The 13,608-nt window shown below is 43.5% G+C and overlaps 1 protein-coding gene across 1 annotated transcript in view; it reads right to left on the reverse strand.

The window, feature by feature from the left end:
* Window positions 1-13,608, reverse strand: part of SPTAN1 (spectrin alpha, non-erythrocytic 1) — an 85,860-nt gene that overhangs the window by 55,263 nt on the left and 16,989 nt on the right. The window contains exons 9-15 of the mRNA XM_015426457.1: window positions 12,054-12,187; window positions 10,237-10,381; window positions 9,996-10,150; window positions 6,916-7,051; window positions 4,292-4,393; window positions 3,265-3,402; window positions 978-1,088 (exon numbers count right to left, since the gene is read on the reverse strand). Coding sequence (XP_015281943.1) covers window positions 978-1,088; window positions 3,265-3,402; window positions 4,292-4,393; window positions 6,916-7,051; window positions 9,996-10,150; window positions 10,237-10,381; window positions 12,054-12,187 — 921 coding nt within the window. The remainder of the gene's footprint in view (window positions 1-977; window positions 1,089-3,264; window positions 3,403-4,291; window positions 4,394-6,915; window positions 7,052-9,995; window positions 10,151-10,236; window positions 10,382-12,053; window positions 12,188-13,608) is intronic.

Raw genomic sequence — 13,608 nt, forward strand, 5'->3', positions numbered from 1 at the left:
TGACAGTACTACTCCATATGAAGGCGATTTTTAAACAATTTCCTTGCAGAGGGTATGCATTACTCTGAAGAACAGCCCAATACATATTCAAAGCGCATAGGATGCTGGCTTGTCTTTGATGGAATTAAAATCAAGATTGCATTTTTCAAATGATGGTGTGTAAGGCCCCAAGAAAACTCTGTTACAGGCCACTAACCCAACTTGGAATTTAGTATGGCAGAAGTCCTTTATTGGAATAAGTGAAAAGGCCTATTATAGGAAGTTGAATTCCTGAAAATCTAGGGCATTCTAATTAGGGATCACCTGACCCAGTTAGGAAGGACTTAGTGAAAAACGGTGCGTTACTGAAGTGTGGAAAACACTGGCGCCTCACAGAAGTTAATCACAATTAATACAAACTGGTTAACTAACAAACTACAATCTCTAGCTTGAAACAAGAGTTTGATGCAAACCAACACACACCAAGTTGTTGGACTTTATCCATTCAGATGTCTCAGCAAACTGGGGTCTAATCAAACAATGGTTTATATGATGCCTAATTGGAGTCCTAGTTTAAATGGAGGAGAGTTAGTTAGCTTACAGACAGGTCCTACGTATATTTACTCAGAAGTAAGTCCCACAGAATTCAGTGGGGTTTGGTTCAAGTGAGCAGGGACAGAATTGCAGCCTTAGATGCACATCTTTCAAGATGCACAAATCAACATCCTTTCTTGCCTTCCCTCCATTTGATTTAAACAGAACTCTAACAAAAATAGAGACAGGAAGAAAAAAAATGTAGCATTGTATACAGTTATATGATTCATTACAATGGGTCTCTTAAACGCTGAAAAATAAAATGGCAGAAGGGAAAAAAAGAGCTTCCTGCTTCTTTTTAGTAGCTAGTTGATGATATTTGCTGCTGAGCTTGTGAAACTGCTTCTGTCTCTTCCAAGTGAAACAAAATTTGATGCAAATAACCCAGTACAAAAACGCCTTACTGTGATCTTCTCTTCTTGGGCACTGAGGGACTTTTCAAAGTCCTCATGCTTCTTTAGCAAGGCTTCCACACTGTCCAAAGAATCACCCAGGTCTTCATTTAGCAAGAAGGCCTGAAAGAAAGAAAAGAAAAATGAAACAGGTAGCAATTTGTGCACGTCCTACATTCAGCCATTCTAATGTTAACAAGGCCTCAGCATCTGGAAGAATGGTATCCTTTGATGTACATGGCCTTAGGACGACTTCCATCAATCTTGAAACCTTGGACTAAAACTGAAAATGGCCAGCCCTTCAAACTAGCTTGTTAGCAGATGTGTTTAAAAATGTATTTTTATCTGTATTGTCCTGATGCTTGAATGTATGCAATGTATCTGCATTTGTGTATGGGTTTGGAATGCTGTGTGATCTGCTTGCTTGAGTCTATCTGCACCTGGAAGCTGCTGTGCCAATGTGCTGCCTGCACCAGTATGTTACTGAAGGCACACACACACCTACCCATCCTGCCTTGGGAAGAAGAAGCATTCTCCATTATGCTCAGTCAAAGGACTCTTACAAACAACAGCTTTACCACCATGGATGAGTCTCCAGATAACACTAACCCTGTATCTGGTTTGCATCTGAAAGTGACTTTTTCCTGTTTACGACCCCTGGACCAAGCCAGAGCATCTCCACATCAAAGGTTTCCATGGCAATGCAACTGTGACCCCTTGACCAAATGGTTCGTATAGAAGCATAGGGTAGAATTTGAATATTGCCCCACTCCCTCTAGATAGGTACGTCACATCCCAATGGCCAATAGACATAGGGACTGGGACGGACTAAGAACAGGAGTTTGGCACTGATGCCAACCCCCAAACAAGGTGATAAAAGGTTAGGAGCATCCTTTGTTGGTCGCTAGCCATCCCCATTCCACCCAGGCAACTAAAGCTCTACTGAAGGTTATTCTCACGTGCTTCCTTGGATCGCGACCAAGTGAAGACCACACGTGTTTGGCTGGTCCACTCGTGTGCAATAGAATCCCTCTAGATAGATCTTTCGTTCCCGCATCCCCCATTGAGGAGATCAAACTCTCTTCTGGATCAGATAAGTATATCCGTTAACCTTCTGTATGCTACCACCCAGTTAGTCAACGTTTGTTATTTTCCATACTGATTGCTTTACATTTCTACTGTACCTAAAGGAGCTTGTGTGTTTGTGTGTATGAAACAGTTTTTGTATGCTTGCGGACTCCAATATTATTCAGTAAAGACAACATTTATTCTTTAAACATCCAGGTGTGTTGTCTCTTTGTGGGAAATAACGAGTGTCTGTTCTGCATTCTTATCTCTGTATACACTGGTGTCCAAGAACCCCTAAAGGATTAATCTTCCCTAAGAGGATTTATCCTAACAAGCTCTCAAGAGATATCACACTCAATTGAATATGAACTGGGAATTAGACATCAGTGGACTGAGCTAGCAAAATGGCAGCTGTGAAAAGGCGGCTTAAAAATAGAGAGAGCATCCAATTTCTTTTGACATACACCAGGGTGGTCAAACTGTTGCTCGGGAGCCGCATGCGGCTCTTTCACACATATTGTGCGGCTCCCGGTAGGGCGGCTAAGGAAGCTGAATACCATTAGCAAACATATATCATTGGACAAATAAATATCATTATCGATATCTGCTTTTACCGCTTTTGTTATTATTTTTGGCAGTCTCATTTAATGTTAATAAAAAGCAAATCTGCATATTTCCCAGTAAAAACGTGTAATATTTGTTCATGTCTTGCGGCTCTCAAACATCTGATGTTTATTCTATGTGGCTCTTACGTTAAGCAAGTTTGGCCACCCCTGACATACACCATGAACCAAGCCCCTGAACACCAGTGCTAAGAGGCCACATCAAGGAAAGGTGTATTTGCTGGCTGGCCAGGGCAACTGGCTGGCCAGTGGGTGAAACAGAATGATGGACCACATGGACCACAGGTTTCAGCTAGTTTCTTCAGTTCCTGTGTAATTTAAAGCATCACCCCTCCCCTCCAATGATCCCTCTAAGCTGTGGAGTCTTGTGAGCAAACATTCTACTTTGTGAGCTACTGGCACTAAAGTTGTGAGCAAGCAATCTGGCTACTGCATAAATTAGTTTGCTCTGGAGCCATCCGTCCTGAGCTAAGACAAAAATGTGTGAGCTGGAGGCTAAAAACTCTGAGCTAGCTCACACTAACTCAGCTTAGAGGGAACACTGCTCCCCTCCGGCTAAGCACGCCCGCTTGTTAAATTATGCTCAGCGTAGTTCAGCACGAACATACTTCCTGTTTGCTCATCCAATTGTCCACTTGCTCGGTGTCCCTGTAGAAAAGCTGCAGGTCCATGCACTGCTCGTACTGCTGCCTGCGAAGCTCCCACAGTTCCAGAAGCGCAGTTCTTTCATCTGACAGGATGGTCAACTGAGGAAAGGAAAACACCAGTTACAGTGGCAACTCACTCAAGTCCTCAAGAACTCTATACATCAGCTCTAATGCCTGAGAGTAAACCCCCCGAAAAAAAGACCACACCCACCTATAGTCTCTCGAGTGCTAGCTTCCCCTACCTATTCCAAATGGTTACAAGAGGGACTGCAGTTTAGGAGCAAAATGGCAGCTTTGCATGCTTGGGTGTCAGGTTGAACTTCTGGCATCCACAGTTTAAAAAAGGTGCTCAGATGGCTGGACAGCTGCTACCAGACAAAGATGACAGGGTGGGGCCAGAAGGACCAGTGGTCTGACTCAAGCAGGAGACAGATTCACATGTAAAATATCTGATGGGTTCTAGCAAGGCCCTTTTCACTCTGAGAAGCGTTCTTGTAAATGCAACTGTTAGGAGATAAACGGCTCCTACTTTTTATGACCTAGCACAGAAAAACTGAAAATTGGATCAGCAGTACATTTGATACCTTTTCCTAGTTGCTTTCACTAGCGAAACACAAACTTCGGTTCTCACGTAGATTCTTTTGGGGGGCCATCAAATCACAGCTGATGTATTATGGCGGCCCCACAGGGTTTCCAAGGCAAGAGACATTCAGAGGTGGTTGGCCATCGCCTGCCTCTGCACAGCAACCCTGGTGTTTCTTGGTGGGTCTCCCATCCAACTAACTAACCAGGGCTGAGATCCTGAGATCTGATGAGATGAGGCTGGCCTGGGCCATCCAGATGAGAGCTATGCAGATTATACCAGCTTAAAAATGAGAAGAGATTATTAACAGAAATGGAATGTGTTTACAGTAAGCCTTTCTGACCCAATCGTATTAAATTCCATTGCTGTTTTCAACTTCTTCCTTTCTACTGGGTGTCCTCTTACCTTCTCTCTGACTTCATCAGTGGCATAATGACCAGCAGCGAGCAGAGCCTGTCCAGATTCGTCAGCAGATTTAAAACTGTCTTCATGGGCATCAATTTCTCCCTGTGACAAAAGATATTTTCATTCTCCAAAATGGCCAGTTTAAAATAAACATAGAGAACAGACATAGAGATCCCTTAAAGCTCAGCCCTGGAAATTCAGGCACTAATTGGGTTCAGCTATAGGGACATTCGGCTGTTGCTGCACAAGATCAATGCATCACAGAACGTTAGAAACAAAATACCAGGAAGAAACTGAAGTATCACAAACTTAATTCCTGTCTTGTAAAAAGGAGAAGGAAAAGCACAGTGACCGTGTCCCTTCTATTACAACTATTATGCTCATCATACCATTCTGGCTCAGGTGTTCAAGAGAACATCACACTTTAATGTGCCTATATTTGTTTTTGTTTTTTTATTTTAAAAAAATTATTTTCCAAAAACTACAAGAAAATAGGAAGGGGAAAACTATAAACTATGGCAGAAAGTAAAGATAACTACTAAAACCCCAAGAGGTGAAGGTCATATAATGCTTACATTAACATAGCTTAGATTAAAAAGAAAGAGATAATTGGTTACATTGGAGGTGATCATTAACACCGCTTAAATGTTTCAAGTCCAGATATTCTGACTTATTAAAGAACATTACAGATACACGGTCATATACTAATAAAGGAAAAAACAAGCTTCAGAGAAAGTTAGCATCTCATTTTTTGCTTCTTCTTTCCCTCAAACGATATCCTTGCTTGGGGGCCGCCGCCCCATGTTCCAAGTTCGAGTCTTCACCAGTAAGTGTTTCATCATCACTTCCCTTATAACTCTCCTCGTCATCTTCCCCTGATGGTCCACACTGCTGCCGCAAGAACTCACTGGCTTTCATAACAGAGTCAATTCAATATGCCTATATTTGTTGAAGGGGTGGGCAAGGTGTACTTTAGTGCCCTTCATACAGAAGAAACATCCTTGTTCTAGATCGTCTGTGTCCTCCTCCTCGGTGGCCAAGGTCTCTTTCTCTATGCAATGCTATGCGTGCACTCACCCTCCTCCATTTTCACATTACTTCTGCTTGACTTCCTAATTTAAAACAATTGGTCATGGCGGGCACTGAACAGCTGAAAGGAAATCCCATCTTGCTTACTTCTGTGACACCACTTGTGAAGGCTGGGATGTTAAATGGGATTAGAACAGAGGTAAACAAGATGACCAGTTTGACCAGCATGGTCTGCATCCCAACCTCCCACTGACAGATGGAAGCCAAGTGGTTTCTATGTCAGTGCACGTGAAGAGATTTACCACAGTGCACGTGAAGAGATTTACCACAGCTTGCTATCTGTTACAGTTATGATAGTGTTAAAGAGTTCTTCCCTCTAGCACTGCTCAGGGAAGAGGCTTAAAATTATTGACAAGAGTATCGCAACAGCATTTGCTGGGATCATTCAGTTATAACATTTCCGATGACATTTACTGGGCACAGAGAACAGTCATGAGCCAAGCTTTTTAATTTCTGAGGTAACTACCGGTCCTTTCTGCAACCTTAGGCATTCCACAATTTAAGTGTGGGGTCCTTCTAGAAACATCAACACTTTTGACCAGCTTTCCTCAGAGGCTAGTCCCTGAGACAGGTACAGTCTTGTTCTAAAGCGTTTGCTAAATTAGCCTGCTTTCCCTAAAAACCAGGCTCTGAGACAACACAGCCAGCAGAGAAAGGATCCCTCCATCCTTGAAGCACAAACCCTCTCTGACTAGAACTGGCAGTTTAATGGATTTCTCTCTCCACTCCTCCCTCCCATCTGGCTCCACCAGCCTTCCACAGGTCCTGATTGGCTCTCTGCTGCTTGGCACACGCAACAAACAGGCACAGAGAGGATTGGTGGTTCACAGAAAGGTGCAGGACCTTTGCTCATCCATCACACACACAAAAATCTTCCAGACCTGTAAAAGTTACAGCTGCACAGAAATCAGAAAATGCAGGGGATGCGACCCAACCCCTCCAGCTGTCAGAATCGGGCTCTGCTGATTGTCATGTTGACTAATGTTATCTTTTATTTCTGTCTTTGTAGCTCGCTTTTGTTTTTTGACCATTTGGTCTCAACCCTTGCCAGTCCTCTCTGCCATAAAGAGTCAGAGGAATGGGGGGCAGGGGGGGGGAAGAGTAGGTATGAATGCCATATTTCTGTATGTGTGTGTGCGGGTGTCAGGTTAGCTTTGCTGGTAACGACTTTCCCATGAGAATGAGCCCCAAGGGACTCTCATCCTTGAAGAAACATCTGTTGCTAGATAATAAGCTTTGTAGTGTGGGGTAAGAGGATGGGGGAGTGAATGCCCGCTGCATGACCATTGCATTATGGGACATTGATCTATTACCTATACAATGCCTAACCCTTGATCTATTCCTTAGTCTGAACAAGAGTTCTCTCTTGTGCACAACTAAATCTGTTTCTAATAAAGCTTTCATGAAAAGACTATTAAGCTGAGAGTGGTCTGGAATTACCATTCAGTGGTCAAGGGTCTGACACCAGCATTATGGAATTACCATTCAGCCGTTCAGAACACCAACAGTGGCAACCATTGGTCCTGGGCTATTACCTTGTGCTCCTGATGTCTGTCTAGCAGGGCTTCGGCTCCAGCCACGTCATTGGCAAGCTCGTCAGCATTAATCAGAGCCTTCATTTCAGTTACCCAGCTAGTGAGGTCTCGAAAGTCTGCAAGAAATCGTTGTAGCCTTCGGAAGGAAGGAGGGACGTTAAAAACGAAACAGGGATACCACAGTCAACCCTCCTTTAGAAAGAGGCACCCTCAGTAGAAATATGGTATAAGAAACTTTGGACTCATTACTTAATGGATGCAGTCTCCAACAAACTAAATTGCATGTCACAAAACCCAATAAAGTCTAATTTCATAGAGAAATGGTACCCAGTGCTAGATTATCTGTCACAAAAACAATTTATCTCATCTGATTGGTCTCAATATCACAAATGGATATAAGATTAATGCAATGTCCAGTTCCGCAAATTCTCATACTTACTTACTTATATCATCTCCACTAGCTCTAATATTTCCTTTTCTTTCTTCTCTTTCTTACCGCTCCAATAGTTCGGGATGCTTCCTAATGTTCCTATCAAGTTTACGCTAAGTCTGTTATCTTTCTACTGAAATCATATTCGGAAGTGTGTTGAGTAATGTATTGTAATTCTTTGAACATGTTATAACGTTGTACATACGCAGGAACTATTTACAGGATGTGAATGTAATTGGAAAATTAATTGTTCACTGTTTGAAGTGTTAGAATTGTTAAAAATTGAAAAAATAAATTAAAAAAAAAATGGTAAAAAACAAAAACAAAAACCCTCCTTTTAAATCTGTGCGTGAACTCCTGTTTCCCTCTGCCTCAGTTTCAAACCTCATTTGCTTCTCACTGGTGCTGTTTCAAGACAATTATCACCAATGCTTTTTCTTGTCATCTCCCACAGCAACCCTGGTGCTTTTTTTTTATTCCCAGCATCGGCTGGCTTTGTAGATTTGTTTGCATTACATACATTCCTATCATATTTATATGTACAATATAAGTCATTGATATGCAGAATGTATATACAAAGCAACTGAACAAACAACGATAAGAAGATACGCTTTGAAGGAGAAACATGAGGAGTTTGGAAACGAAACGGCATGAAAATAAAGAATCACAGGTTCTACTTACACAAGGAGAGTTAAACTGAAATGGAGATTCTCAAATTTGAAACCACAGTGATGAGAAAGTTGAATCTGCACTGTCTCTAGCGGGGAGCACCCAGTTCAAATCTCATAAGCCGGACAAGCAATAAGAAGCTGTAACAAGCTGTTATCTGTCAGCCAAGATGGAAATTCTAATACTAGCTAACCATGTAAGCAATGTTCTCTCTCCCCCCCCCCCCCCCCCGGAGCAGTTCACATCCTGAGCAGAATATGACTGCTGGAATCTTAAAATGGGCTGTGGGCAGTGCAAGACCCTGCGTGGCTCCAGATGGCTGCTGAGTGGGGCTTCCTGTGTTAATGAGTGGGCCGCTCATTACAGCTTACAGGGAACACTGCATGTAAGGTCATTGCAAGCGATCCTCGTTCTCCAAGGTAGGACAGAATGGAAAACATGAAGCCATTCATTATTCTCACTGCACTTCTCAAAACTCACTTTTGAAAAGCATTTCTTGGGCCACTGCAGAGTCGACTTTTACCGACTTTCATTTTGCCATTTGGCCCTAACCTTCCTTATTGAACCTGGCTCTTTCCTCCACCTTTGCCTTGTTTGTTGCCTAGCGTACTGCTGGGTGCTGAGTAAGGGTCCCTGCATCTTACTGTCTGCCCGACATGGAGATTAATCTCTGCACACCCATAACATATAAATGAAGGAATAAGAAGCACTTTGCAGGAAAACTGACGCAAGAAACAGTTCTCTGTTTAGCCAAGGTGAACAAGAAATTCACGCCACCATCTGCACAATGCTAGGCGTGCACTCCCCCCCCCAATACTGAGATTAATCTCCATATCAAATAGAGAATCATGGTAGATGTAAAATGTAACAAATATTTATGTATACACAAACGCATGCATAAATGTATAAACAGATACTGATAGCGTGCCTGGCAGCCGCCGGCTGAGAGGCATGGCACTGTCATGGAATGTTCATTTTCCTTCCTGTCTGTGGTGGTAGAAGCCTGGGCGTGGCCAGAAGCTCCTTCTTTAATATCTTTACTAGATGTGTAGCTGAGCTTCTGTCTCCTTCCCGTCTACGTGTATAAAAGCCTGGGTGTGGACAGGGACATGAATTCAAGGGCCGGAACCAAAGGCCTCATGGCCCTTGGCTTTTAACCCATGGCTTGCAGCCAATGGCCATTGTGTGAGGCATCCCAGAGGGTCAGAAAGTGCTGAGGATGTAGCCTTTGGGTTTTTGCTTTTGCACCTCATTTGTTTAAACTGTAGTTTGTTGATATTGCTGTCGGTTTAAATTATATTTAGGTGGTTTGGCTTTGAATGGTTAGAAAAACAGGGGAATAAGCTAGCTGATAACCACCAAGGGGAAAACTGGCAGAAATAGAATTTAACATGGCTTACTGTGAGTGAACAGCTCAGTCAGATCGAAACAATCAAATCCAGGCCCCAGGGACAGAAGTAGGGATGGGCACGAACCAAACCACAAAGCAAAACTCACCACAAATTTTGCCGCAAAGCAAAACTCACCACAAACTTCCACAAACTTTTAAAGCAGTTCGTAGATAGAGCAGGAAGCAGGGGTTTAAAGGGACAAACAGCAGGGAAGGAGGAAGGGAGATGGCCTCTGAAAGTTTTTGTGGGTCCCCTGCTTGTTTCCTCCTAATACGAACCACAGTCTGTGAGGATTGGATAATCTTATGTAACCCTATTGGTTTATGTGCCTAAAAAAAGCCATACCACAACAGGAAACCATTAGAAACTTGTTAGGATTACAGATGACAAGGCAGATTTATTTCACTCATCCAGCAGGAGTTAATTAAAATATTTACTTCTGAAGTACAAGCCAAGAAATATGAACCCACGTGAAACTTGTAAAGATGCCTCTTCTCTTCTTTCCCATTGAAGGAGATATAAATCCGGGTGTGGAAATCATGTATTTTTAAAAACCACATACAGTCTTTCCATACGTACAGCATTCTTACCTATAGGAATCATCTAGGCGAGCATGCCTCTCTGCTGCCCGAGTGCGAATCTGTTCCCAGTTTGCAATCAGTTCTTCCCGTTTGACATGGATCTGAGAGGCGTTTTGAGGGTGGGACTGCTGCAATCTTTCTGCCTCCGTACACAAGGCCTTCACCTGGAGGCAGAGAGGGCCCACAAGTAACAGCCAGGCCAGCAATGCCATTTAATCCCCCCCCAAATAAAAGCATCTGCTCCATCTACCTTGTCTTCCAGAGCAGCAAGATCCCTCTCCAAGCCCTCGTGTTTGCGCAGCAAAGCCTGCACGCTTGCTAGGTCTCTGCCGAAGTCATCAGAAGCCATCAGCTGCTCTTTCTCTTTAATCCAGCTGATAGTCTCATCCACATCCCTGCAAGAAACAAATCCCAATTTAATTTACAGGACCTATCAGGGAACGAGGGCAAAGATCTCCATGGAACTATATTCTTCCAGATGGGGCTGTTCTCATCATGTGCACATAAACGAAAACTAAATTCTCTGCACAAAATTAAACACTGTGCTCCCAAATACAACATGAGAGGCAGACCCAAGATCCTCTGGCAAGTCTCTGAACAAATTTCGCTTGGCAGTTGCCTTCAGATGCTTGACATGAGTTCCAAAATTGTTTGCTTCTTTTCTCAGCATGTAACACATATTTTGTCTGAGCACTTCTTTACTGCATCCGTGGTTCATGGATTTGGACCTTCAGACTTGGCAAGTATTGTGTTAAGAATAAAATTCAATTTAGAAAAAAGTATTGTATTAAGATCTTAGTTCCTCAAGATGCTATTACATTCTTAGGAACAAGTCACACAGGTGAAAAGAAAGCCATCAAAGGAACTTCACAGGAATTTCTGGCTACAGTGGTTGTAGAAAAGATTATTGTGTCACTATTAACCTATAAAAAATGACTGTTATGTCCTCTAAGGAGAATGTTAAACTAGAAAACAATTCCATCTGCTGCTTCTGAAGAGTGACAAGGTATTTATTTGGCGAGATAGTACCTTTTGTGATTATGTTACCAAACTACAGAAACACTGTTTTGATGTTATTTCATTATAAACTGGGAGGGAAATTGTACCTGGCTATCTAAGGTGGATATCATCATTCACAAGGGGTTAGAGCTGCATTTAGAAGGGAAAAGCCACACTTGTCAATATTCTCTCTTTTTACAACTGACAAAAGCTGGGGAACCCGATCTTGCACAGCAATCCCATATGCAAGGCACAACTATATTATGTTGCAACTCCCTGAATCTACCAAGAACCATCAAAAAGCATTCCACAGCAAACAGCGAGGAGGGCTGATGGTACAAAAGTTGGCAAACGGTGCAAGCAGATTCCACCGAAACAGGAGACAAAAGAAATTCTTTGGTTGCTCAGTTACAGAGTTGGCACAAATAAGGGTTGCCATTAGAAGAGAAAAGTCTCTTTATGCTTAACCAATAAAAATTAAGCTCTAGCTCCCCCTCTCTGACACAGGCCCTAGACAGTTATGGAGGGACCATGGCTCAGTGGCAGAGCATCGGCTTTGTGTGTAGAAGGTCCTAGGTTCAATTCCCGGTATCTCCAATTAAAAGCATCAGGTGATAAGTCCTGTGACGTGGTCCCCACTTAAAAAACACTGACCTTGATAGGCCAATGGTCTCATTCAGTACGAAGCAGCCTCATGTGTGTGTATTCCCAGCACAAAGTGTTCATTCTCATGGGGAAGCAGGACCATAACAGAGGTAGGCAAGCATCCATATAACTTTGGGGCGGGAGGGCACAGCCCTGTGACAAGAGCACACGCTTTGCATGCAGACGGCCCCTGGTTCAATCCCTGGCACCTTGGGTTGACAGATCCCAAGTAACAAGCCTGAGACCCTGGGGACCCACTGACAGCCAGGACAGACAGTACTGGCCTAGGTGGACCACGGGGTCTGACTAGATATAAGGAAGATTCACACGTTCAATTTTAAAAGGCAGTAATTTTTTTTAAAAAAATAATGTAATTATTAATTCAGATAAAAAGTAATCGACAGAGCATGGTCAAACTCATACCTGTTAAAACGCTGCACTTCTGCAGCTCCAAACAGTTTTCCCTGTCTCTGAAGAGCCAGTCCTTTAAGACGCTGCCAGCTGGCATTGATTTCATCTTGCTTAGACTTGATTAACTCCTCTTCAGGGTGCTGTTCCTAGAAGGTGAAGGGGGGGGGGAGAACCTGTGGGTGAATTTGCATGTATCAAGCGGCTTCTGTTTTCCCAGGGCACTCTCTTTCAGTAACTCCCATTATCTTCATAAACTCATTTGTTCCTTGTCCCCCTGGCAGGTAACAAGGGTTATATATAGCTTAAAGCTCCCCCTAGTGCACAGTTAAACCAGAAAAGAACTGGAAAGTAGGGATGGGCACAGACCCAAAAAATCCAGTTCAGGGCACACACACACCCCCAGCCAAACCTTGAACCAAACCAAACCAAACGGCCCCGGAATTGATCAATTCCCCGGCAAAATCGATCCCCCCTTTCTCCTGACTGAGGCGAGTTGCAGCCGGGAGAAGGGGGGGGGGGAATCACCCGGGAAGGATTAAAATGGCTGGGGGTCATTTAACCCAATCATTTCACTTCTCCCCACTTAAGAACATAAGAACATAAGAGATGCCAATGTTGGATCAGGCCAAAGGCCCATTCAGTCCAACACTCTATGACCAGAAATACCAGTGCTTCCAAGTGGGAGGAAGAGAAACCAATGGGTTTAATGGCTGGTAGACATTTAAACCTAACAGCTGACGGGCAGATCCACCCTACTGTTAGGTTTAAATGGTTGGCAAGAGGGGAGTCATCTGCAACATTCTGAATCTACTGGTTGTGTGAAGGAGTAGATTCAGAATGTTGAAGATTACTCCCCTCAAGAAAAATGTATAACCTTGGAAAGGTACAATCTTCAATTCTGTTACCTTGTTTGTTTAGAACGACTAATCTTCAGTATCACAGCACAAAATTAAGGGACAATGTGCCGAACCAGTGATCTCCGTGCTAAGATACAGCATCTCTCTGCTGTTTAGAATCTAGCCAAGGTGGTGGTGGTGGTGGGGGGGTTGTGTGTATGTGCGTGGTTTTCTCAAATCAACTGTCCAAATCCCAGCTAAAGCCAGGCCTGAAAATCTATTCTCCTTCTCCCCACCCTCATTCCTACTCTGGAAGAAGAATCTTGAGGCTGATGATTGTTGGCCAAAGTCCATACGGTTGTCTATAAACACGGAGAGAACACTCAGACAGTGGCCAATCTCCTGTAGCTATATGTGGGACTCTTTTCTTACTTTGGGGATCAATGTTCCCCCTAAGCTGCGGGGGCCTCGTGAGCCAAAATTATACTTCATGAGCCAAAAGCCCTACTCCATTTGAAATTGTGAGCGAGCCTACATTTTTTGGGGGGAAGAAAGACTGGGAGGTGTGGAAAGAAAGCAAATAGATGGAGAGAGGAGAGAGGAGAGGGGAGAGGAAGGAAGGAAGGAGATGGGGAGACAAGAGTGAAAGACAGAAAGAAAGGAAAGTCAGGCTGCAAAGAAAGCAGCCTGGAGTGTGGGGGGGGGGGGAAGGACCCCCCGGCCCTTCCTTT

The sequence above is a fragment of the Gekko japonicus genome, unplaced genomic scaffold, assembly GCF_001447785.1.
Source record: "Gekko japonicus isolate JY-2015 unplaced genomic scaffold, Gekko_japonicus_V1.1 scaffold1064, whole genome shotgun sequence".
NCBI classification, from domain to species: Eukaryota; Metazoa; Chordata; class Lepidosauria; order Squamata; family Gekkonidae; genus Gekko; species Gekko japonicus.